General features: G+C 39.5%; 2 protein-coding genes across 2 annotated transcripts in view; one reads left to right on the top strand and one right to left on the bottom strand.

Moving 5' to 3' along the window:
- The window catches only part of PNPLA8 (patatin like phospholipase domain containing 8), a 37415-nt gene extending 16768 nt beyond the window's left edge, over nt 1-20647 (bottom strand). Inside the window, exons 1-8 of the mRNA XM_061467768.1 lie at nt 20515-20647; nt 18614-19844; nt 17934-18083; nt 16551-16702; nt 14727-14821; nt 9970-10141; nt 5097-5154; nt 2665-2859 (exon numbers count right to left, since the gene is read on the bottom strand). Coding sequence (XP_061323752.1) covers nt 2665-2859; nt 5097-5154; nt 9970-10141; nt 14727-14821; nt 16551-16702; nt 17934-18083; nt 18614-19723 — 1932 coding nt within the window. The 5' untranslated portion in view covers nt 19724-19844; nt 20515-20647. The remainder of the gene's footprint in view (nt 1-2664; nt 2860-5096; nt 5155-9969; nt 10142-14726; nt 14822-16550; nt 16703-17933; nt 18084-18613; nt 19845-20514) is intronic.
- The window catches only part of DNAJB9 (DnaJ heat shock protein family (Hsp40) member B9), a 145167-nt gene that overhangs the window by 34605 nt on the left and 84234 nt on the right, over nt 1-26328 (top strand). The gene's annotated exons all lie outside the window — the stretch shown is intronic.

Genomic DNA, 26328 nt, shown 5'->3' with positions numbered 1-26328 from the left:
CTATAACTAAGGACTAACTTATTAATATAATAATCACAAAGCTATTTTAAACAAAAATATGACTGCATTTAGGATTATATTTACTTAAAAATGTATTTATGCATATGTATTCTTTTCAATTCACCTTGGATACTTTAATAGAGATAAAACTCTTGATTACCTTGCATTTTCCACTGAGGTACCACTACACCCAAGAACATAAGGTTAATGCTCTGCTACGTGTGTGAGGGCTCTTCCCTCAGGGTTAAACCAAGGTAATTCAAGGTAGATTGAGTGTGCAGCAGTGGATTTGTAACCTGAGACTGAAACCAGTATGAAGACAGTTATGTAGCATTTGCCACGGAGCACCCTGCTACCTGTCTGTCCATGAAAAGCCAAGCATATCCCACACAAAACAGATAATTATGAAAATAGAATGTGGTAAGAAAAGCATAATCTAGGGAGAGAAAAGTGTGAGAAACATGAAAGATGACAACCTTCAGATTCTAAAAGAATTCAAAGGTGTTTAAATATAACACCTGGGTAGAAAAGAGCTTTTCAGATCATATGAAAGCTTAAGTCAGAAATTTAGTATTCAGTTCTCCTACAATTACCATGTTTAGTACTGAAAACACATTTTTGTGGCTTACAAAGATGAAAAGCCCATGCTTTCTAGTAATTAAAATCCACCAAACAGAAGAAAGCAGTGAGCTTGTGGAACAGTGTTGGTAAGATTATATGGAAGGGCTTTGTCCAAAGACTGGAGTAAGGAAAAATGAGTTTAGACTTCACTTGAGCTCTGTGTCACAGAATATTGGACCTGATCTCTATTAACACTAATCATACAATCTCTAATTGGCAAATTTGACTTAAAAGTGAGTATAGATGAAATGAATACTCACCACATTTCACACAAGTCTGGCAATTCAAAAACCATTTTAAGACAAGTAATTGTCTAAGCATGGAGTAGAAGTTAAAAGTCACGCTGCTTATTTAGCTATTCTTCATACAGAAGCACAAACAAATTTCGATGTACTCTCAATTCAAGGAAAGAGAGGGTGGAAAGGTAAGAAGAGAAAGAAAAGTGCTTCACATAGCTTAACACTGACCAATTCAAGCAGTTAAGGAGCAGCTTGGAACAGCTCCAAAGGCTAAAGCAGCTCTCCTTCCAGTTTTGCTTAGCCAGATGGAAGACAAACACATTTCAGGATTTCAAGCAGTGCTTAGGCTTGGAATACCTGATGTGTTACTCTATTTTTAGCTTTAACCCTTCCCCTCCCCCCAAACTTATGTGCTTATTTCAGGTAGTATTTGATTAAAATGTTTTGGGGATAATAAAATATACTGTGCTAAAGATGCTGGGGGGATGGGGAGACCCTTACAAAAAGGAGAAACAATAAAATGGAAGAACTCTTGGGATCTGGTTGATATAGTAGCACCATCCTGCTCTCCATGGATCTTTCCCCTTCACCCCCCAACTAATATAGCTGAATATATTTATTCCATCTCCTTAATTCAAAGTATGGAAGTATGCTGTTTTTTTTTCAGATTAAATTCTACCTGTTTCTCTGTATCAATGCTTCTGTTTATTATCTCTTAATCTAGCGTATTTTTCACTATTCCATCTTATAGTCCTTATTTAACTGTTAGTCTTCAAACTTCAGTAGTACGTACACACATTACAATGCTAATGACACTGCACAGCCCTTTAATGGACACCATGAGAAATTCTGTATGCGAATCAGATGCATTTACTACCCAAACCATGCTATAAATAGCATAGTAATAGATGCTTTCTTTAAATTTAAGTGAATCCTATGCTGTCTTTGCAGAAGGCCTTGGGTTCAGTCACCCTTTGTAGTCTTTTCTGCCATGCATCCGCATCACATCTTCTTAAAAATAAATACTAATTGCTTTACATGAACATGTACTGTTAAAAGAATTTCTTTAAACCTCAGACAACTACAGAACAATAAAGGGGCATCAGAAGAAAAGAACATAATGGTTAAAAAAAAAAAAACTACTAAAGAAATTAATTTGCCTTGCTCTTTCCTAATCAGGGTCACGAACAGAAGTGCGTAACAATAAAACAGCACGCACTGTTGAGAAGAGACACTGCTTTACCCTCGAGGGAATTTATTTTGCAGTTGTCTTCAAGTTTAATCTTACTGCTGTGGCATCTCTTATTCTTTTCACTAGCTTGGAAGGAGGGTAGAGCTTAATAAGCTATCAATGGAAAGAATTAAAACTAGAACATAAACTGAAATTACGCACTAATAAAAGGCACACTGAAATGTGTAACTTGATTATTTTTTTCCACACTTTACAATATTGTTAGATTTTAAGTCACACCATCTGTTTAGTGAAATAATGCTCAGTGAAATATCAGTTGTAAGCAGGAAGTCAAAGGCAATTTACAACTCGTGTAAGGTTTCCTTCCACGCAAAGAAGAAAGGAACAGTAGAAGAGCTTAAGTTTGTATCAAGAAGACTAAGACTTTGAAGCCTATAACATTTCTAGTTCTGTAAGGGCTGTACAAGCTAAAAATTTCCTTTCTTATCCCCATGCGTCCTAGACTTCCTTTCTGCTACCAGTTTACTTGCTTAGTGCTGATTCAGAAATTCAGACAACTTTTTTCTCAGCTTTAACATAGGAAAATATTTACTGAAGAATATTTCAATTTACCTGATGAAGATAGTTGCCCAAAACATATTCCTGAAAGTAACCCGGTGCAGCAGATGATGCTCTAATGGCCTGCCACAGTTTATACTGACAGCCTCCCATATAATGAGACTTAACACCAGGAAAGTGGTTGTAGTTCCTAAAAACAAATGCTTTCAGCGGTGTTCCTCTGTTTACAATGGTGCTTACGGCAGATACCTAGTGAGTTAGGAAGAACAAAAATAGTTATGCATGTTAACAATAATATGAGGATGTCAGCTTTCCACACTATGCAATTCAATTTATACATTAAATGTGTCTCTGGAATCCTACTCAGTCTATTATTTATTTATTTTTATAATGCCTACCTAAATTTTAAGACATGAAAGTAAGGAAAAATTAACAGAAAACTTAACAAAAAACCTCCCTAAAGAAAATGCTCTTTTTAACCTGAAACTGATTGTTTCCACTGTCTTTTCTGTTTATACCACTATCTATCAATTGATATTTAAACAAAAAGCTGGTGCAATCTATACAATTTGAAAATATTCTGCCTTTATGAAAACTCTACTAGTTTTACTAGTCTGTAACCAGCAAAGCAAGAACGTCATTAAATACAAATATTAGAAATGTCCATCAATTTCTTCCTCTAAGAAAAAGATAACTCAGTATTTCAAACTGATTTAAAAGACTGCAGGAAGAATCTCTCCCAGTGACAAAATTCCCAAGGAATCCAATGTAAGTCTTTCAAGGTTTTTTGTAAGGACACCAAAATGTAATTAGCAAAAGTCCTATAAGTAAATTTAAGCGAAAAGACAAAAATCTACTTCCATAAATCTAAACACATGACTGCAAAGAAATGACATTTTACAGATGTATCATGTGAGGTGAGAGTACCTATAGTTGTAGCGAGTGTTAGAATGTGCAAGACCTTTTAGTGGTAATGAACATAGCCTAGCTGGAAGTGATAGAACAATACTCTTTAGCAGCCAAGTGGGTGTTCAATACCATTTTGTTTACTGTTTTAGAGAAGTGTGTATTTGTGAAACATTTATCAACAGCACTAGGAGCTGACACTGTGATATCATTGCATTAATTTCCATTCTTCAGCTATGTAAGTTGTATCATTTAATTCACAGTAAGCCCATCCTTATAGAAAAGGAAAGTGTAACTTCTATTTGATAATGCAGAAGCAAAACATGTGTGATTCGTACTGCTAATTCGATGGAGGAAAAGTTTCCTGTTTTGGTAAAAAGGAAGGTTGGCTTCTAAGCACTACTAAAAGCATTAAGGAAAAAAAAAAATAAAAGCCTTTGGAAAATTTAATAGAAAACTTACGAAACCGATGCTTTGATTTATTTTTGGCAATACCCATATATATTTTGATGCAGTCTAAGTTGCAAAGTGCTGACCACCTTCTGGAAAAATCTGTGAATTTAAAAGCAGCAGAGCATACAACTGCATGTTTGATTTTGATTTTGCTGTGCCTTGTAAAGAGTGCCACCACTACCAGCAAAACAAAGCGATTACTGGGAATAGCTAGTTTCAGGTCTATTTATATTCACATTTTATTACTGAAGAACATGGAAGGAAGCCAAAGATCCCAGTTCAAAGATAACTTTCAAGTCAATGTAGGATAGCTTCTCTCTCAGAGAGCAACATACCACTCCAGCCTTTTCATGTCCTTGTTTTAGACATGGACTAGGAACGCAGTCAGTCAAGCATATGTTTCTATGTTTAGAAAAATGTGAATATCTTCCATTTAACAGTAAAGCATTGAATATAGTGCTATGACACCAAAACACCTGTTAATTACAGATTGTTCTGAAATACGAGCTATTATATTTCTCTTCTTTCTTCACACCCTATCCTTCACCAAGAATAAAATAACCTTCCTTTCTCATCTTTCACTCTTGTGCTGCTGTTGTATATAACACCCCCCCAATTAATTTGGTGCCTTTTGTATCTTACAGGAAGAGTAAAGATCTCACGGCCTATGAATGTGACTGGAGGAAACCTGGTAATCCACCTAAAGTGAGGAGAAACCCTGTTCTCTCATTATACAAGAACACAGATCACAGCTGATGTGACAGGATCTCCAGATACTAGAATTCTCTTCTATTAAAAAACTCTCAAACTTTGCACAACCTCAAGAAGTTGACCTAGTATTTCTCTTCTTATAACCCTTAAAAAAAAAAAAAAAAATCTCTGAAACATATTCTAACTTAAAGTATTAACTAGAACTATGAGACACTGCTCAGAAGTTTAAGAATCTAATGGTTTTTTATCCTTTAAGAGCAAGGGTTATCTCATATGGAAGCTTGGAGAGCATACCAACACTCAAGCTGTTTATCCAACATTCTTCTGGGGACAGTACTTTTACTCGGAACTCTTAAAAGTACTTCTAGAACACACAGTATTTACTACTGTGTAGCTACTACATAGTATGTACTTACCTTCGGACATTTGGAATTTCTTGCAGTTTCAATCAGAAGATTTGAGCCCATTCTTTCTCTACAAGTGGAAAAAAAAATAAAGGAGAAAATGCTGTATCAGTTTAGCATGAACAAAAGACATTGATTTTTACCATCCTTACTTCTGAGAACTTTGAGTTTAAAGCAGCAGTGCTTGGATTTTACTTTAACAATCAGATTTCTCCAGCTGACTTCAATGGATTAATATTTCAAATCTTCCAGGCTAATGGAAATAAGTTGCAAGAGTGACTGAGGTCCTGATTCAGTTACTTCACTACATACTTAAGCATAAATCATCAGGATTACTCAACTCCTTTGTGAGAGGAAAATTAAATACTTTGCTACATTTAAAAATTAGAAAAAAAAAAATCAGTATCTCTTTATTATGGTCTTTTATAGTAACAAAAATTACTCTCCTGTACTGTTACGAAAACAAAAGCTAAGGAAAACACCATTCTACACGATTTAGAAGTTAAAACATCTACGTGCAATCTTCCATTAACAGGAATTTATGCATTTAATACTCCTTTTTAAGGTGGAATTTTTTCATATGCATACATTTGTATAAATCTGACAGTGAAATGACATGAGCATTCAGCTTCGTAATTTATCACCACATCGGCATTAGAGTCAGTGTTGTTAAGTGTTAACTAGAAGGTAGCTCTCCTGCACACTGCAGGAGGCTGGAAGATAGCATACTCATCAATAATCTCATATCAGCATCTATTTCATCTTCATTTGGTACAGTAAAAGTATAAAACTCTACAGAATGGGTGCTCATCAATAACTATTCCAAACAGGCTTTCTTTTAAATCAGCAAGTTTCCTTCCTGCCCTTGAACATAGCTCACCCAAACACAGGTGGTGCCTTAACCTTATTCTGCAAAGAGAGTTTTCAGTATTGCCACACATTTTAAGCACAGTGATATCATGTGCTGTTGTTAGGAAAGCATCCATTTATAGTTCACACTACTGTGAAAGTAGGTAGCACTGCTTCTACTGTTAGCAATAAGACCTTTATCAACACAGTCAGGTCAGAAGATCAAAGAGCTTAAAATGCTACCATACCAGCAGTCCTCAATGCAGACAGTAAACTGTATTTGGAAGCAGGACAGTTTACTGTTCCACTGGTGGGTATCTGGGCTTGAAAAATGGCTGTATGTGTGTCTTGAGAGGGAGGGAGGGAGACAGACAGCTTCTAGTGCTGTGATCGAAGACTGCTGCTGACACAATTTTTACATCAGTAGCTAAGTCTTACTTTCCCCCCCCTGCCCCAACAAATGCTTGAATTCCAGTCTCAGTTACCAACCAGAAGGGGGGGGGTGCCATCTGCACTCACTAATTGAGTACAGAAGGAGATGAAAGCACACAGAACCATGAAGTAGGAATATACAGAAATAAAAGATGAGATTGACAGAGGTGAGATATGAAAGACATCTACTGATCTGCATCGCTTTCATCTACTTCTTCCCAAATATCTGTATTAGACATTTTTTTCCCATACCCTGAGTGCAAAGATTAAAAAAACTGCATAAGTAATATCCACTGCTTAATTATAGGAAGTGTCCAACTGAACTATTTTTCCTGCATCTTGTTTCTTATGAAGGCCAGGAATGGATGCTTCAGAGTAGATAGGAGAAAGCTTTTAAACTACTATGCAACTTTACATTGTAAGGTCTAAAGAATCACCCCCAAATTTATTTTAGCTTTGTTGCTAGCATTAATACTGTAATTGCTTATTATATAAATGTCATTGTCAATCCTCACTGTTCAATTATTTTCTTTATCAAAGTCACAACACAATTTATTCCACAGTTTATTCACATAATGTGTTAAAAGTCTCCTCATTCCAACCTTGTGGAACAGTCCCTTCTTCTTGAAAAGAGGTGAGAACAATAAGTCTCAAAGATATTCTACTAACCCAAATTACTGCTTTAACTTGTTTGCTCTTTGTAAAGATAAAGAGTCCAAAACTCTTTGTTGCCTTTAGGTCACTGGCTACATTTTATCAGTCTTGTGATAGTGATGTTCTCTAAAATGGGTAACTGGAACCATAAGTAGTATTTTAAATGAAACTGAAACTGTATTAAGTCATTATAATAGTTTAAGTATTTTGAATAACAACTGTCATATACTGAATCATCTTGTTTGATCATGAGCACACGATTGTTTCATTAAACCATCCACGACAACACCCGAATTACTCTTCATATTACTTAAATCCTGTAAACATTTTACATTTTTCCCCTTACAGGTTATTACTTCACATATACCTTCATTTGCCATCCTATTTTTCCGTTAATCTGCTCTGTTTGTGTTTGGCTGGGACTTATGTCCTCTAGACATGACCTACCTAAACAAGACTCCTTTACATATGTTGCTCTTTCATTGCTTCAAGTCATTAATATTGCAACACTCATTTCAAAAATGCTGTGAAGAACATATTGCCAGCCATATGGTCAAAGAAACATTCCAACGGGCTACAGGCAGGATACAATCGAATAGTCTGGAGAAAGACCATTCAATCCCAAAGGCAAAATTGTAACTTTTACCCCCTTCTAACAGCAACAAAAGTTTTGAGGAAACTACCACATCTTTGCCAAACCTACACAGGAGATGTATTGCATGTTCTATAAGGATACACAGTATCTCACTGATAATGCTGCAAAATCTGTTGAGTATGTCTGGAGAGACTAACTCTTACAGAAAAAGTGTTGCCTGTCTAGCCACTGGAGAGTGATCTCAATTTACGCTTCAATTTGCATAACAAATGCTGGTTTTAAGTAATATTCTTGTAATCCCAAACACAGGCATTATCCATTTTCCCAAGGATGGAGAACATGTAACTTCTGTCCTACCCTCTATACAGTGCTTGACTGCTTCTCAAGATTATGAATTCCCAGTATGGGATTTTAGTTAACTTGTGAAACCCCCTAGCTGCTTACGAAATTTCTCCAGTAGTTTCTCAAGACAGTGTGAAAGAAAATTGTGTACGTGAACTACAGTCGAAAGAAAATAGACAACTTGGAACTGTAAGCCAGGCTCTTCTCACAAATGCAATTCAATATAGCATTACACAGACTGATGTACATACAGTAAGTAGAGCACAAAGTAATAAAAGTAACTGTTCAAAACTGGTTCTGAAATTGCATTTCAAGGAATACATAAGGAGTTAAATACATAGGAAGAGTTAAAATATATGTAAGACATAAAATAGATTCCCTAGAGCACAGAGAAGTTCTTTTCCAGTTGTCATTTTCCAAATACACACAATATTAGCCTAATGCAACATCAGCTTAATTCCTTTCAGCAAGAATACTTTCTGACACAAAATAATACCATCAATATTGTGGTAAGGCTAAATACATATTGCATGCCTGTAAACAGATAACCCTGTTTCAAGCAAGGCTGACAAGTCCACTAACATTTAAACAACAAAAATCCACCCAGCACAAGCAAGGCTTTAAAATTTAAAAAAAAACATAATCAGTTTTCCCCACGCAGTGATTAAAAGTTAGCCTGACCTTCTTATTGCCATAAGGAGATGGTATATAACCCTTCTTAGTTCTAGGCTTCCACACCACAGGGAAGCCTGCAGGAATCCCTACTGTTTCAATAAAATGTTATGGAGGCATAGCATCTATAGCATCTCTCTTCACCAGTGCAAAATTAGGTCAACAAAACGTCATTTCATTAATTTAATCTATGGATAATATAATAACTGCCTGGCTTCTGTTCACATGAGCAGAGCGCTTTACCTCCCTCGTGGTACATGTAACTGTAAAGAATAACAGCATTTTAATTAAAGGCATGTAATATACTTCCACATGAGGTAATTTTGATTTTCACAATATTGTTTTGAGTTGGGCAGGGAAAAAAAAAGAAGGCAGAAAAAAAACTTGTTTCTAAAAAAAAAAAAAAAAAGGGGGGGAACTCCAGGCATCTGAGAAGGAAAACTCATTATATTAATTTCATAAACATGTTCATTCCCAAAAATCTGCCAAGGCACAGAGAAATGATGCTTGGAAGCCTCTCTCCACTTCAGCAAAGAAGTGCGATGCTTAAATCGCAGGCAGCACATTTGTTACCACTACAACATCCAGAAAAACACTCTTCCAATACCATAAATACATTAATCAGGTTCCCAGAAGAACTTGCCATGACTCATTGAAAGAAAGACTTTGCATCTTACATTTCCTCTAAGAGAAAGATGTTTCAGCTCTTCAGTAGCAGCGTCAGCTTACACTGTTAGGGAAACTACAACATCAGCGCTATGACTACGACACCACATACAGATGAATAAAATGAAACTAATAAAACGAACAATTATTTTTTTAGTGACTTTTCCTGAATGCATTTGTATACATATCTATGAACAAATACCATTCCACTGGTGACTCTGATACAGTATTTTTTGATTGCAATCCTCAAATTTCCCTTTTCAAATAAAGGGGTAATGGGCAAAACTGCTCAATGTAGGAGCTAAGATTAAAAATCCCTACTACAGCAGATTATTTCATTTCTATGTCTCCCATAAGAAAAAAGGCACAGCAGGTGGCCAGTAAAATTTGCAGCAGATCTGTAATGAGTCAGATCAAGCAGAGCTGGCAGGCATACAGGAATATAATCAGAAATGAGTGCACCAAAGCTTACTTTATTCCCCCCCAAACAGAAATCATTACATTAAAGGCTTTCAATGTTTTGGTAAATATGAAAACAGTTATTTCAAACAAATAAGAGTATATGCTAACCCCTTCTACTTTTTTTAAGCATTTGCTTACCAGTAAAACAACAACAAAGCTGAGAGGTCTCAAATATCATACTAATTATTTGACACATAATCATTTTTTACTTACTTGAGTATTTTTTCCCATATATCACTGTCATAAAAGGCATGGCTCCAACCCATTTTGACTGTTCCAACAATGACATTCTGCTTAAAAACATCCGATCCTAACTTGCGATATAGTTCTTCGCAATCATCCAGAGGGATATGGAACAATCCCAACATAAAAGCTAATATAGCTCCTGAAAAAGAAGTATTTTGAAATGTAAAATATAGCCTGGAGTAAGATTATAAAGATACATTACCATTTCATGTTGTTCATAAGACAGCAGTATCTCGATCTTGAAAAGGGAAGACCAATTGACATTTGTATCGTTAAATTTCTGTTCAGAGATCCCAAACTATGCTTTAAAAGAACATATACAAGATAGGAAGAGTCTACACCCCAGAACAGAATTGTGAGAAGTTGAAAAAGGGCATTATTTCATTCTGCAGTTTTCATCCCTAAAAAAAAGCATATGGCAGAAAGCCAACTAAGTCCACTGCTTTACTTGGAAAGAGAAATGAGTAAGAGAAATCTATGGTGTGGTATTAAAAACATATCTGGAGCATTACTTCCTATCTGGCAAACTCCGATTTTTTCAGGAAAGAAAAAACCCAGGAAAATTCTATAAAGTCTAGTTTGGAATACATTAAGTTGCAACTATTTATAACTAGTCATTCATACACACTGCCATCTAGTGTGTGTCTAAAAAATGATGACCTACTCTTGCAGGAACAAAACAACAGTATCCAAAAAACCTGGTTGCAGGATACCATTGAAAAGACCGGGGAAAAATAAAATTAGTGCAACACTACAACTTTAAGATATATTAAACTGAAAGGGACATATACAACCTTTAAATCGAATTGGGCAATACTGTGAGGACATGGAATAATTAGAACATGTAATTTTTCCAATTTGGACATGAATGCAACAGGTTTGAAGACAATTTTAAAACAAATAAATTCTTGAAATAGAGTAAAACGCAGAAAGTATATAAAGGTTTTAACAAAACATAGCTTTAAACAAAACATGATTTCCAAGTTTCTCACAAACTCCACCACCATGGTAGCTGAGTGTCAAGGACTGATGGTCTCCATTTATTTTATGTTGTTTACACATATCACATGTTTGACATAACCTGGACCAACCTGACCTGTTCCATCAGGAGACACCTGAGACCCTTGCCCAACTGTCAAATTACCAAATGCCTGTTTTCAACACATGGTAAACAGCTAGCAGCAGAGAAACAGTTTTCCCAAGTTATGCAAAGCCTCTGCTACTTTCTTTCCTTTTAATTCTCCAGCACCAATTCTACTGTATCACACACTTGCTATTTTGGTGAAGTTTCAAGCACAAAGAGCCAAAATGCGTAACACATACAAACTCGTTTTCACTTCACCTCCTGAGAAACAGCACCCAAAACTGCAGACAGCACCCAAGTGGGAGCAGATACTATCAGAGTCAGGGTATGCATTAAAGGGCTTGGCTGAAACCTGCTGGACAGTAACAAGACACAGGGCAGCAAGGTCAAAAAATATAGTGCAGGCTCTATCAGACAGTCCTGTGAGAAACGTTTGACGCTTCCATCACACCCTGCTCCCTATCACGGACTCCTGCACTCCAGCCACCATCTCAGCCTTGACGGTCAACATTTCAGTGGGATAAAATACCTCAATAAAACCTACAAGGCTAAGGAGCACATCTTGAAGAATGTAAGAATGCTGCTGACTAATAAGACGCCTGAAAGACAAAAGTATTCCTTCCTCATTCAGTACTACAGTAAGACCTCAGCTGAAGTGCTATATCTAGACCTCAGGAACATTCTTAAAAAAAAAAAAAAAGAAAAAAAAAAGATGTAGACTAATGGAAAAAAAAAATTCAAATCACAAATGAAAAGTCCTCAAAATCAAAAAAAAAAAAAAAAAGCAAAAGTAGAGGAAATTGATGTGTAAGGAAAGCCTGGTCACTCAGGCTATGAGAAAAGCCTTTAAATGCACAGAAGGCAGCTGCAAAGAGAAAAATCTGTTATCCGTGTTCCTGGGGAGTCAGGATGAGGAAACAAACTTGAACTGCAACAGGAAGATTCACACTGGACATTTGGATTTTTTTTCCCCCAGTTGTACAGACAGCAGAGCACAAGCACTGATTTTCTGAAGTGGTCTTGACAGGATTCATAATCTTAGAATATTGTCAGTACACCTCTGACCCTTCCCTTCCCTTGGGAAATGAGATAACCTCCTAAGGGTGCTTCCAGCCCCGTAATACCATGTCTTGACTTACTCATGAGTTCTCCTGAAAAACAAAAATACTTCTTCCAATCAGAAAGGTTTTTAAAATGCATTTCAAAACTGGAAGGACATCATGGGCAAAACAAAATCAACACAGACAGATGCCAGCTTTGTTTAAGGAGGGTCATCACTGGTAAATCACTGAAGGCTGGAAAGATACATAGGGGCACTAGCCCCATATGCTGTTCTTAACTTGGGAGGAATATTTTGGGATAAAAAAATGCAAAATTCACACATCCAAAACTGTGGATGTGTACACATCCACAGTACAATTCAGTCATGTTTGTAATAAAATGCACTGGAAACAATACAAGAACCTTTGATCATAATATGTCAATGATCAGATCCCTCAGATGATGCATCTGAATGCAAATAATTATTAGATCAATACAGAAATTTAGGGGGGAAAAAGAAAGCATAAATTATTTGAGCAGGCCAGCACACATGAAAAGCACTTTGCCTCATCACATACTCTTGATGTTATAAACTGCTCCCTGTGACTGAATTATAAATGCACCACTATTCAGAAGTAACTTTGATATACTGGGAGACAGCACCCAGCTGCAAGTATATGCACCATATGTACAAACCATCAACACAAACCAAAATGAAGTACACTGCTAGCCCATGCTGACAGATACAACAACGTCCTCCAGCTATGCCCTGTCACCTGTTATTGCAAGCTGGACTACTGCACACAAAAGCTCGGTAGTGTAAACACAGTTTAAAAGAATACATTAAGTACTTACTAGGAGTTACTATACCCCAAATCTGGTGAAGAATTAAGACTAAAGTTAGTTCTAATCAGAGTAGCGGGATCGAATTAAGGATACCAGGCCCCAATGTCAAAGAACAAATGCCTTTATTATGACTGAAAGAGACATTAGGGAAGAGTTTTGTTGTAAAATATCTTCCAAAGAAGCAATCACTTACTGCCAAATTAACTTCTTTTTCCCCTCAAAGAGTTTTTAAAAATGTAAAACTATATTGTGCCTACAAACAAACTCTGTCTAATAGACCTACACATTCCCATCTTCTCTACTATTTTGAGCCTATTGAGCAAATCTCTGGGAACACAAACATTGTATCTACTCATGGTGATTTGCATTTAATGTTACTTTTTGAATTAAACTGTATGGAAGATTAAGTATAGTGGGAAGAAAAAAAAAATAGTGTGGGTTTCTAAAGGAAACTGAGCTACTGAACTACAGTATTCCTCTTCAGTTAAAAATCAGCATTATGCTGCAACTGGTCTAGGATCATTTCTAAAATACAGGACTGTTTTTTAAAAAGAAACTTCTCCTTTAGAGTTTCCTACTTCCTAGGTAGGAGTAACTTGTTATTGAGTCACAAGAGCAATTAAGCCTGGGAGGGGCCTCTAGAGGTCATCTAGTCCAGCCTTCTGTTCAAACAGGTTCAATTAGAACAGGTTACTCAGGACTCATTCCGCTGAGTTTTGAATATCTACAGGGATGGAGATTCCACAGCCTGCACAGGCAACTCCTTCTAGTGTCTGACTATCCTTGCAAGGAAAGCAGGATACCTTATATCTAACTGTAATTTCCCATGTTCCAACTTGCCTGATGGCTTTTCTACCACTGTAAACCTTCAGGAAGAATCCAGGTCCATCTTGCCTGCATTTTCCCATTAGCTGAAACAGTAGTAAGGTCCCACCTTAGCATTCCCTTCTTAAGGCTGAACAAACCCAGTCTTTACACTCTCTCCCTCTGCGTCATGACCTCCAGTCAGTCCCCTGACCATCTACTTGGCCCTCTGCTAGACTCAGTATGTACAAGAACACACCCAACAGATTAAGAGTTTACTGAGGAGCCTATAACTACACATACAGTAGCCAAAGACTTAATCTGCTGGGTATGTTCTTGTCCATACAAGCCGATATGTAGTCAGCTTTCTTTGCTGCAGGAGTACACTGATGACTCACGTTTTCCTTGTTCCAACAAAATCTGGTCTTTTTCTATATAGTTGATTTCTAGTCAGTCAGATGTCACCTCAGATGGAGGACTTTGTACCTGGCTTTATTGAACCTCAGGTGGCTCCTGTCAAGCCCTCTCTCCAGCCTGTACAGGCCAGTCTGAAGAGAGGGCACCACTGTACTAACCACTTTTCACATCACCCAAGATCTTGCTACAGTCACACTCTGTCCCGCTGTGCAGGCCATTAATAAAGACAGGAAACACCACTGGCCCAGTATCAGTCCCTGAGGCACATTACCTTTGTTGCTGGTAAAGCCCCATAAACATTCAAGATACTTCTGAGTGCAAAATAGAAGGTTTCACACTCATTGAAAAGATGACAAATGTATCACGTATCACCCAAAGTTCTTATTCAGAAAAGAAAAACCTTAGAAATCACACCTTTACTTTCCCAGCTTACACTCAGTCAGAAACTGGCAAGTTCTGAAAAATCTGTTTGTTCTCAGACATGATTTTACTATATTGATAGCAACATTCCAACTTGTGACTCAACAATTACCTGTGCTTACACCACAGATGTAGTCAAAAAGTTGATGAACCGGCTTTCCAGTTAGTTCTTCTAGTTTCCGTAGAGTCTGAAGTGCAACTAAACCCCTGAAACACAAAAATCCCCTTCACATATAATAGTAAGTTTTAGGATAATTAAGTTTTATCTTACATAGCACTGATTAAGCCCACCTTTGCTTAATTGTTCCATTTATGACTGAATAACTGCAATAGTAAGTATCCTGAATATTTCAGGGAATGAAGGAGTAGCAAAATTAAAATGGAATGATGAAAAATAAATACAATTGACATACTCAGGCATACCAAAGATAGAACACAGCAGCTACAGCCATACTGTTTTGTTGCCATACAGTTTCGTAGTCAAGGCTCAAGAATGATCATTTGTGGATGGAGACTCAGGATAGATTTCAGCTGCATCCACAAAACACAGTACTTAAAAGTTTGGTCTGAACAGGGCTATATAATGCTCCTTGGGGCATGGAGTTTTCTGTCTGTAGTTTTTCTTGCCACAACTCTATGTGCCTGAAACCATGGGAGAGATGTATTCCAGAGCACCAGACTTGTGTTTCTGCAGCATGAAACAGTACCTGGCATACAGAGGTACTACTATCTGCTGGGCTAGAGCTAGAAAGCTACATCTGGCAAAAGGAGCACCAAACCAAGCATCCATCTTACCAACACATTCTGCTCAGAATGGCACCTCCTGCATGCCACCCCCAAATCTGCCTTGGCTTGTGCCGAAGAGCTGTAGTTAACCCGATTCAAAACTATAACCAGCTGAACACGACCAATTAAGCAGCATAACAGCTGGTACTCAGGCTCACTTGTTTCATTTAGCATTATAGATGTAGATACTGCTTTCTAAAGACAAAGTGGCCTATAATGTCACTCCCTTATAAATCTAACAAAAAAATTAAAACACTATATTTCTATATATAGGCATCATACATTATCTGCGAAGCATCCTTCCTCCTACTTTGTAATCTCTTTACGGTTTACCATAAACTTCAACATTTGTTTCCAAAAGTTGTGACATACACTTTCACCTTACTGAAGACAACTGATTTTGATGAAATAAATACTGTGGGGAAACAAAAAGCTTGTGAAGCTGTTTCTGCAATGACTTTATACTTTGCTTTCTACTAATCAATATTTGTGAATCAGTAAATATTAGACAAGATTTCTTCAAATGTGCCTGAAAACAAACACAGCTTTTAGTAAACCTCAGACCTCAAATTTAATGAACAGGCTTCTTCCACTACTCTTAAAAAACTGTTGATAGGTGCATAAATTCATGCAGAACTAGAGCACACACAACTAAGGACATGTGGTGCATAAATTAACGAAAAAGAAATGGACAGCATGAATAGAATAGCTTTCATCACAAGCCTATTCATTCATACAAGACCAGACCAGCTAAGGCAGACATCCTCCAGAAAAGTACAAGACAACACGATCACAAGAGCATAAACTACTTCTAGCATTTCGTACTAGATTTTGTATTTCCGAGATTAGATTCATGAATAGACAAACTCAAATAACAATTTACTTCCAAAAGGAGAAAGAGCCAATCCAAGCATTTAAGTGTATAGCCAGCTTTAAAAGGGCAAGTAATTTCAATGTCACAGAACTATTAATGAATGGAAATTTAAGCACAAATGTAAACAAAAATAATACCCATCACTTGGACAGTCAAATGTAAACAGAACTGCAAATCATAAATGACATCTTTGGGCACAAACTTAAAGGGAAACTTCAATTTTATTTCCAGTTACAGTATGAAAAAGACTACAAGTATATAACAGAGAGGTTTTACCTTGTTCCTCCTCCATCAATAGTGAGGATTCGAATACCCCAGCCTTTCACAGGGTCTGTATATCCAATTATAGCTAAAGTCTCTCTAACAGCAGCCTGAAGACTTTCGTCATTTGCCTGTCTTAGTCTCAGTAGGCATGGGATTATTTTTTCCTATTGATAAATACAAAGACATTTCATTCTAACTGTATTTATACCAAAAGAATCCATGCTTAAATTTACTTGTTTGGCATTTCAGTATAAAAGTTGAAATATTAGTTAAGCTCAGAGGAAAACTTCTTTAAACCTGTATTTACCCATCTCTTTAGCAAGGGAAAGAAAGGATTCCAATCTTACGTCGTACATGCCTCACTGCTAAACTATCTACCTATCAGAATTGAACAATCGAGGTGAAAAGTAAATCTTTCAGATCTCTAGAAAAGCTGTATTTAGCAGCAGTTTAGTTTTACCGACTTTAATGTCACACTGGCCAAACATAAACTCAAGTATGGAGCACACCAAGTACAGCTAAAGGCACAGATTTTGATGAACAAGCATCACACTGCTTCAAAACAGGAAATGCCTTCCAAGTACATTAATATCAAAGCAAAATAAAAATTAAAATTCTTCCTCACAGTAATTTTAGATGTACAATTATCGTCACTAAGATAGAGAGTATTATAATCAAAACGGAATGAATGTACTCTTTTATAATACAGTAATTCACACGTATCCATGTAGATGTCTGATCTGTGCCCTGCCTGGATGATTCATCTGGCCTACACTCCATTCCCCAAAATCTGTCTTCCAGAAATTCCACAATCCATGTCACACATCTGTCACATCTTGTCAAAAAAAGGCATGAGACTGACAAATGCTGTGATTTGGCTCATATGGTTAGAATAGTCTACCATCCCACCTCCTGTCCTCTCACTGCAGGAAAGAGAATGAGTATGACTAGATTACATGAACTTATTTGATGCTTATACTCCACCACTGTCATCCCCCTTCAAAGGACGCATGCAAATAAGCATAAAAACTGCTGGGCATATGCAGATCAACTGATCAACTGCATTGTACACTCCCATCTGGGCAATTGCATCAGAGAACACAGTGTACGACTGTCGCCTACCACTAGAATAAGCTATACTATCTATCCACATGACAGTGCTGTATGCTTCTAAATTAAACACTGCAATCTGTAGGGCCTTTAGCTAAACTGCAGAGAGTTTGCACATGAATCTGCTTGAAACAGCTAAAAAAATATCTACAGCAAGAGACATTCACATGTCTACAAATAGAATACATGACTAGCCCACAAAAAACACACAAGAAAGTTTCATGTTACTCTGTGTCAATTGACTGTCAGCTATTTATTTTTCGTAAGCATAAAGACTATATGTACCTTAATTGCAACTCCTCTGCTCTCTGGAAATTCTAGAAGGTGATAGGTCAGTTCTTCAACCCTGCTGATACAGACTCTTCGATTAGAGGATCTTCGTAGTGCTTGTACTAAAGCTCGAGTCCTGTTATCAATACTCACTCTTGCAATAATCTAAAAAAAGATAAAGTTACACAAATAACACAGAACTACTCTAAGAAATGTGTAAGCTTTGTCAAGACTAATTCCAAACTGCTATTTTAAGATTTCTCAGAAGTAATGGACAGCATGTTGCACCAGGTATCTGACAGAGACTCCAAGAAATCATTGCTTAAAGGTAAACAGGCAACCTTTTGGTTGATTACTAGAAAAATAAATAAAGGTAGCTCACAGCAACAATACACCAAACAACACATGTCAGCATGTACTCAGATGTATTTTCAGGACAACTCTGAAATCACAGTATTTGAACCATGAAGGAGTCTAAGAAATATAACTACAACAAATAAAAGTAACTAAATTTTTCTATGTACATATATATATGTACCTACATAGGTATATACTTATTTATGTAACTATATGTGTGTACGTGTACGTTTACATATAGGCACATATATACACATATGTGCAGAGTGTATATATACACTTGTGTAAAATATACACGGCAATAATACATTAAAAAAACACACTAAACAAAGGCTTGCCTTTTCTCTCTGAAGAGACAGATGCTTTTCCTTCTCTTCTGCAGTCTTAACCTCTTTTGCTTTGTCCTCCTCACCCTTCTCAGAGACTTCCTGTTCTGCCTGTTTAGTCTTTTCTTGTGAAAGTGCTTTTGTATCGGATCTTAACTTGGGAACCAACCCACCAATGTAACTGTCCACAAAAGCTTGTACACTGTTACTGGGATATGAAAGAAAGTTTGCAATAGTTTTTTTGGTGGAAACTGGAAGAGCAGTACTTGGCTTTTCAGCACCTAGAGTCTCTGCTTCAGGAACTAAAGTAGCTGCTGAATCCACTGTCCTTTCTTCACTCACTGCAGTATCTTCTGATGAATGAAGCTTATTCCTCTCTTCACTCTGAGAGTCCTGTAATAAAGCATTCCTTTTTCTCTCTTGATCCATAACAGGATTATTACTAAAGTACCAATTGATATGATCAGCTATGAAGTTGTAAGTCTCTCCAAAACTTGTAGAAAAGCAGCTTATATGAAAAAGGTTGTTTTTAGCAGATGCTGAATCTTCCAGAGTATCTCGGTAAGTGCCACTTGAACTTACTAATACAGACTCCAAGTTTCCATTTGCACAATTGGATTTCCCTGCAGCTGGGCCTCTGTTGCAGTCCTCCCGAGTTCTGGCATCTGTGACTTGTTTATCATTTTCTAGATTTGCATCTCCATTATTTTTCTTTGCTTTTCCCAGAGTACCCGAGTGTGACTTCAATTGAGCTATCCGTGAAACCAGTTCACTGTGAGTGCCAGACACTGCCTTTGAAACAGATTCTAAGGTACTCTTAATTCGTGACATGCGACTGTTCACTTTTGTAAGTCCTTTGGAAGAAGAAGTCAAAAGTTTAGCAACTCTGTAGTATAAAAAGTCATGGCTGCAAATGTATTTGTTATACCAAAGTGTTTTGCTTCTGGCCCATTTATACTTAGGCTCGTTTGTATGAAAAACTCTCAGGTGAATGGCATTATTTATCCTCCAGCAGACTTTAGGTCCATACAAATACAGGTATTTGTTTCTTTGCTTCCACCAAAGACTTTTGGGGTTAATCAAAAAGAACAAATATGCATCTAAAAATAAGTGAACTGTCATTACTTATAAATAATTACACCTTTCCAGTGTTGCCTATATCATTCCAGAAAACTTCATTCCAAGTCTATTTCATATCAGAAAATATATTTTAATAAATAAGTCTTGTGTGTCGCAGTATTATCTGAAAAAGAAAACAACAACGTAAACCCTAAACCAGCAGTAAGTTAAACTAAAATCACAGAGTTGCTAAGCACATACAGCCTACTTACTCTTTACATAGAAACAGATAAATATTCACATCAAGTAATCTCACAGGGATATCTATTGCTCAGGTCATTTGGCAGCGTCAGTCCACAGTTTCAATGTGTTACTCCGTAAAGGTAGGTTTAAACCAATCTCGGGCAATACATAACACTTGCTCTAAGTATGTGGTGACATATGAAAATTGCTTGCCAGTCTTTCCAATAAAGAGAATTTTGTATCTCTTTAGCAAACTATCACATGCAGAGACCAAATTTCAAATGAAACTGTCATTATGTTACCACCCCTTTACAGAATTCCTCCCAGGGGAGAAATGACACCACTGCCTTGAGCAAAGCTTCAACCAACTGCTCCCACCTTAAGGGCAGTGTATAACCGTAACTCCACGTGCAGATTAGTTTCACACAATACACCAGAGCTGTGCTGAAGCAGCAGCCTCAAGGCCGTTGCCTGCCTAACCGACAACCTCAGGCGTCCCCTGCTGCCGTGACCGGCGCTGGAGGAGGTCGAGCAGGCCAACACCTGCGCAGGCCGACACCACAGTTAACAGCAGAGGGGACAAGGCCGCGGACAGCAGCGTCATTACTTACACCTTCCTCAGCGATGTCCGACCCTGGGCTGTGCCGGTACCACACGGGGCAGCCCTCCGCCTGGGTCGCCGCCGCGCTCCGGGCCGCGGCGGCGAGCACAGCGCTATATGTGCAGCGGGCACCGCTCGCCGCCGGAGGGAGGAGGGAAGCGGGGGAGCGCGTTCTGTTCCTGCCTTGAGGCACTTCGCGGAAAAGCTTTCCGAGAGCGGCCGCGTAAACAAGCGCTGAGTCCTTGCACAGCACGGCCCGGCCCGACCCCGGCCCGCCCGGCGGCGGCGCCGCCACACGTCACGCGTCTACACCCATCCTGCGTTACGCACGCGAGTCCCGCGTGCCTGGCACGCGCTCACCCTCTTCCCCCCCTCCTCACTGCGTCCCCCAGGACGACGCGGCCCACGCCGGCGGCGGCAGCGGCAGGTACCTGCAGAGCGGCGGCTCCCGCCTCCCCCCACTTGCCGGGCAGCCCCCGCTGCCTGCACGGGCAGGGCCTATGTTGTGACACCACTCAGCGGGGAGGACGGCGGGACCCGGACGGCGACAACGGCACAGGACTCCTCCACACTACTGCGCCTGCGCCACGCAGGCACGCCGGAAGCAGCTGGGAGGCGCCGGGGCAGGGAGGACACGGGGCGGAGCCAGGGGGGACGAGGGTGCGGGGAGAGCCGCGCCTGCGTGCGAGCTGCGGGCGGCCGGGGCGGGGCTGCGACGTGCGGGACAGCACGCAGTGGGCGGGGCGGGTCCCTCAGCGCCTCAGCGTCCCCGGGAGAGAAAGCGGGGGGGCGGTTGCTGTCATTGACCGCTCGGTAGCAGTGGCTTTCTGCGTCGGCACCCGCTCGGAGGCGCTGCGACTGAGGGGGCTGCGTGGAGGAGAAGGGAATCGGGGTCCTCGAATCGGCCTGGCACCTCTCTGGCCGCCGCTTGCATGTCCTCCCGCGCTCCTCGGTTAATACTCGGAGAAGAATCATAAATACCGTGTTTTCCGTGTGTGTGACAGGGTTGGGGGCACGTTGGCATTGCCCAGACAGGCCTGGGAGCAGCAGCAGGCCCATGAGTTTCCCTGGCTGGCGACAGCTTGCGTCAAGCCGCCTAAATTTGACAGTGCTGGTGGCAAAAGGCCGTGGGTGCGCTGCCGCGGGGGCTGCTGAGTGCCCGGCACTGGCCGATGGGAGGGGGGAACATTTCCTTTGTGCTTTCACATCCCTGTCATCTGCTTCTGCTCTTTATCACAAAAAGTGAAATTAACTCTCTTACTGGTAATTGTCTTCCCCACAGGGAGGTTTACATCCATTACATGTTGTTATAACGGATTTTTCATAAATTGAATAGATTGAACTTTTTTGCATCTCCCGTGCAAGATACTCTTCAGCTCATAAATATTTTATGAATATTAACTGAATAATTTGTAGTTCCTTTTTTTCCTCCTGTCAGTGTGATGGGTTCACCCTGGGCAGGTGCCCACCAACCAGCTTTATGACTGCCTCTCCATGAGTAGGACAGGGTGAGGAAATGATGAGAGGCTCATGTAGGGAGGTGAGGACAGGGGAGATCACTTACTAAGTACCACTATGGGCAAAACCAAAAACTTAGGGAAATTAAAATCTATTGTCAATAATGGAGTAGGATAGGAAGAAATAAAAATAAATCTTAAACCACTTCTCCTCCACCCCTCCCATCTTCTCAGGCTCAACTTTATTCCCTGTCATGGTTTAAACCGAGCCACACACCTTGTTCACTCACCCCCCCCCTTCCTCCCTCTTTCTTTCCTTCCCCCCCCCCCCCCCCTTCCCCCCGAGGGATGGGGAGAAGAATCGAAAGAATGTAACTCCCACGCGTTGAGGTAACAACAGTCCAGTAACTAAGGTATAACACAAACCGCTGCTGCTACCACCAATGATAATAATGATAAGAGAAAATAACAAGGGAAGAGAATACGATACCATCTGCCAAAACGAGCCCAACCCAGCAGAGAGCCTGTGCCCTTCCGCGTAACTCCCAGTTACCTCCCCAGGCATGACGTGCTGTGGTATGGAATACCTCTTGGCTAGCTTGGATCAGGTGTCCTGTCTTTGCTTCCTTCTGGCCTCGCCTCCTCTCTGGCAGAGCATGAGACTCACAAAGTCCTTGGTCAGAGTAAACATTTGAGCAGTAACTAAAAACATCGGTGTTATCAGGACTGGTCCCAGGCTGAAAGTCAAAATACAGTGCTGCACCAGCTACTAAGAAGGAGGAAAATTGACTGCTACTGCTAAACCCAGGACACTCCCTAATTCTCTACCCACAGCAATGTGGGAGGATGGGGAATGAGGGTTATGGTCAGTTCACCACATGCTGTCTCTGCTGTTCCTTTCTCCTCAGGGGAGGACTAACCCCAGCATGGGTCCTTTCCGTGGGTGCAGCCGTTCAGGAACAGGCTGCTCCAGTGTGGGTCCCCTGTGGGGTCCCCAGTCCTGCAGCAAACCTGCTCTGGTGCAGGTTCCTCTCTCCACAGGGCCACAGCTCCTGCCAAGAGCCTGCTCCAGCACGGGCTTCCCACAGGGTCACAGCCTTCTTTGGGCATCCCCCTGCTGCAGTGTAGGGTCCTCCATGGGCTGCAGGTGGAGATTTGCTCCACCATGGACCTCCGTGTTCTGCAGGGGCACAGCTGCCTCACCATGGGCTGCACCACGGGTTGCAGGGGAATCTTTGCTCTGGTGCATGAAGTGCCTCCTGCCCTCCTTCTGCCCTGACCTGGCTGTCTGCAGGGCTGGTTCTCTCACAGATTCTCACAGCTGCATTTGCAATGTGGTTTTTCCTCCTCATCTTAACTATGTTAGGGACACTATCATAAAAGCCAAGCCTATCAGTGTTACTGCTGGGGTTGGCTTTGGCCAGTAGTGAGTTAATCTTAGAGCTGGTTGGAACTCACTCCTTCCAACATAGAGACGGCTTCTGGTATCTTCACACAGAAGCCATGCCTGTACCCTCCGCTGTCATTGTCTCATCCCCCCACCCTCCAACTGTCAAAATCTTGTCACACAAACACAATACAATGAAATTTGTGCACTCTTTCAAGAGTATCAAGGGAAGAATTAAAGGCAGTATTCTGGTATCGCTTCCTCGGTGAAGTACTCATGAGCCATGTATTACCTAGGATCCTTTTGCACAGGTTGTTCACACCCACGTGCTTCTCTGTTCCCTCCTGAATGCTTTCAGGGTTGGTGCTTCCTGGATTACAGTGGCCTGTTCTGCAGGTATGGTCTGCCTGCCCTGTCTGTAGGTGACACATCTGGTTGTGTTATCTAGTGATGGTTTACTCCTGGCAACTGTTTTTAACACTTGTGTGCTATTCTTTATCATAGGATTTCTTTGTATATGGTTAAACTCATTTTTAAACCAAGTAGCTTAAACAGTAGTGGCATCTGTCCTAAGTGCCAGATGTAGCTAAGCAGGGACGTTTTGCTGCCCATTGTTATATGAATTTCTTCAGGTAAAGGCCACTTACTGTTACAAGAGCAACACTGTACTGATGTGTTTTAGACTGGTAGCAGCGTTAGCTTAAGCAGCTTCCCCAGCTGAGTTGGCCCTTGTGCAAGACCCAGGACTCTTGTTTGCTTGCCAATGTGGTGAGCTGAATTGGATCTCACCAGACAACGTAAGCAACAGTGGCCCATCTGAAGCCACAGTCTGAGATGGCGTTAAACAGGCTGACTTGCATTCTTATTACAGCAAAGTGTTAGGCAAAACAAGACCTACAACTTCAGTGAGGAGGAAGTTTAGCCAAGTTAAGCTTCATGGTGCTGGCGCACATCCTGCCTCTCTTTGACTGGCAAATAAGTACTGGAGGTAGGTGGCAACTGATCCCTTTTAGCTGCACTTAGCTCCTTACAAAACAGTCACACTTTCTCCCACAATTTCATTGTAAAGTTCTCTTCTGTGTCTGCCCAGGCCTTTGTCCTGCTTCTGGGATATGTACAATGGTATGTAGATTCATACCTTTGCTGAAGAAAAGATTCAAGGATTTCACGTCAGGTCTAATTAGAGCCCGGTGCATTCTTGCTGCATGGCTTTCCCCAAGGATGAGCAGACCTGTCTGATCTGACATGTTCAGAGGCTCATGATTGAGCAACTTCTTAAAACAACCACACAACTCTCTGAAAGAACTAAAAAGCACTGGATAAAAAAAAATAAATTTATGTATTACCAGGCACGAATTCTGCATCCACACCTTCTCAAATATTTTGCCAATTGAGCCTTCACTTTACTGCAGTCATGACATTAAGAAGAAAAGATAGACACTTTAACTAAGCTAATTTTATAAGTTCACTTAAAGGTGAATTGATTCATCCCATTTGACTAAACACCTACTTTTTAGATAGAAATGAATCCACCCACAGATTTCACACTCTGGCTAACCCCAGTTACAATAATTTTCACATAGTATGGAAATGATCCCATTTATCACATTTTGAGCTATATTAATTTTAACTTTAATAGGATGTACATTAACTGTTTTAAAAGTCCTTTTGTTTCAATACTTTCTATGGGAAGTCTCAAGCAAGAATTTATTGTGATTATTGACGGTTTTTTTGCTGATCTCTATTAGGTTGCATACCAAACACTCAAACTCTATCAGTTTGAGTCTCTTAAAACATGGTCTCTTAAAACATGGTAGTTTCCAGTTTAGAACAACACTGAAAGTAGATTGATTTTAATGAGTTCTATCTTGTATTAAAAAAATCTTGATTCGTATCTTGATTAAAAAAATCAAAGGCCTTCCTCATGTTCATACATGCTTTTGCAGGTAGGATGCAAGCTTTTGTAAATCAAGTTACAAATCAAAAATGGTGGTAAGTCTTCCTACTTTAATGAGAGTTCTTTGAGGTGCATGATTTTTGTCATGTTATAGCCAAACTGTTGTTATGTCCATACTACAAGTGAGTTAATTGTGTTTATTTATATGAATGCTATACTTATAAATGTCATTATTTCTAACATTCACATTTGTATGTTTGTCTTGGACTGCTACTTGGAGAGAGGGTCATAATGCATTATGAGGCAGTTTGATCAAAATTGGATATTTACCAGAAATAGTTGTTCCAAAATTTGTCTTTCTAGGGTTCTCTCTCGTGATCCATGAAATATGAAAATTTTCTATTTTCTTACACTCCACTATAAAGCTGGCACAAATACACTGAAATAAAGTAATTCTGGAACTGTTTACAAGATTAAGTATTACTCCTTGTTGCTATTCCAGTTGCAGAGAGCAGTGACTTCAGCTTAGATGAATTAAACCTGAACAGAACAGCTTCCAGGGGTGAGATATTAATTCTGAGAAAATGGGTTTGCATATATTTTCACTGTATATTTGATACAGATGTGTGATATGAGTAGAATTTCAGTATGTACAGGCAGGGGTTTTGTTTTTATTTGCCATATTTATTATGGATGGTATCCTGGAAACACAGCGCTGTCACCTAAGAGACTCAACTTAAAAAACACCAAGTATTTCAAAGCACTATGACAAATTAATATACATGGGTAGGGTAGTATTCTGCTAATAATGGTATTTGAGATAACTGCTTAAATCTAACATCTTCAATTAAAGCCTTATGGAAAATGCTGTGTGCTGTTTTCATCAACATAGTTAGACATAGGCAAAAGATGTGTCATGGTCGCAAGTATTTTAAGCCTTGTAAACGCATAAGGCAGGTATTCTGCCTCTTAACACTAGATGGCAGACAAAAATGGGAAAACATTTCCTTCTCGTCAGAGACAGTACTAAAAATTTACTTTGCAACTTGAGTGAACATTCACTGCAAGTTCTTAAAAGAGTAA

Source organism: Pezoporus flaviventris, unplaced genomic scaffold (assembly GCF_033815535.1).
Source record: "Pezoporus flaviventris isolate CSIRO_AGI_PZ_B2104156 unplaced genomic scaffold, CSIRO_AGI_Pfla_v1 ptg000045l, whole genome shotgun sequence".
NCBI classification, from domain to species: domain Eukaryota; kingdom Metazoa; phylum Chordata; class Aves; order Psittaciformes; family Psittacidae; genus Pezoporus; species Pezoporus flaviventris.
Note: the sequence above shows the minus strand (reverse complement) of the source record. Positions and strands in the feature narration are given on the sequence as shown.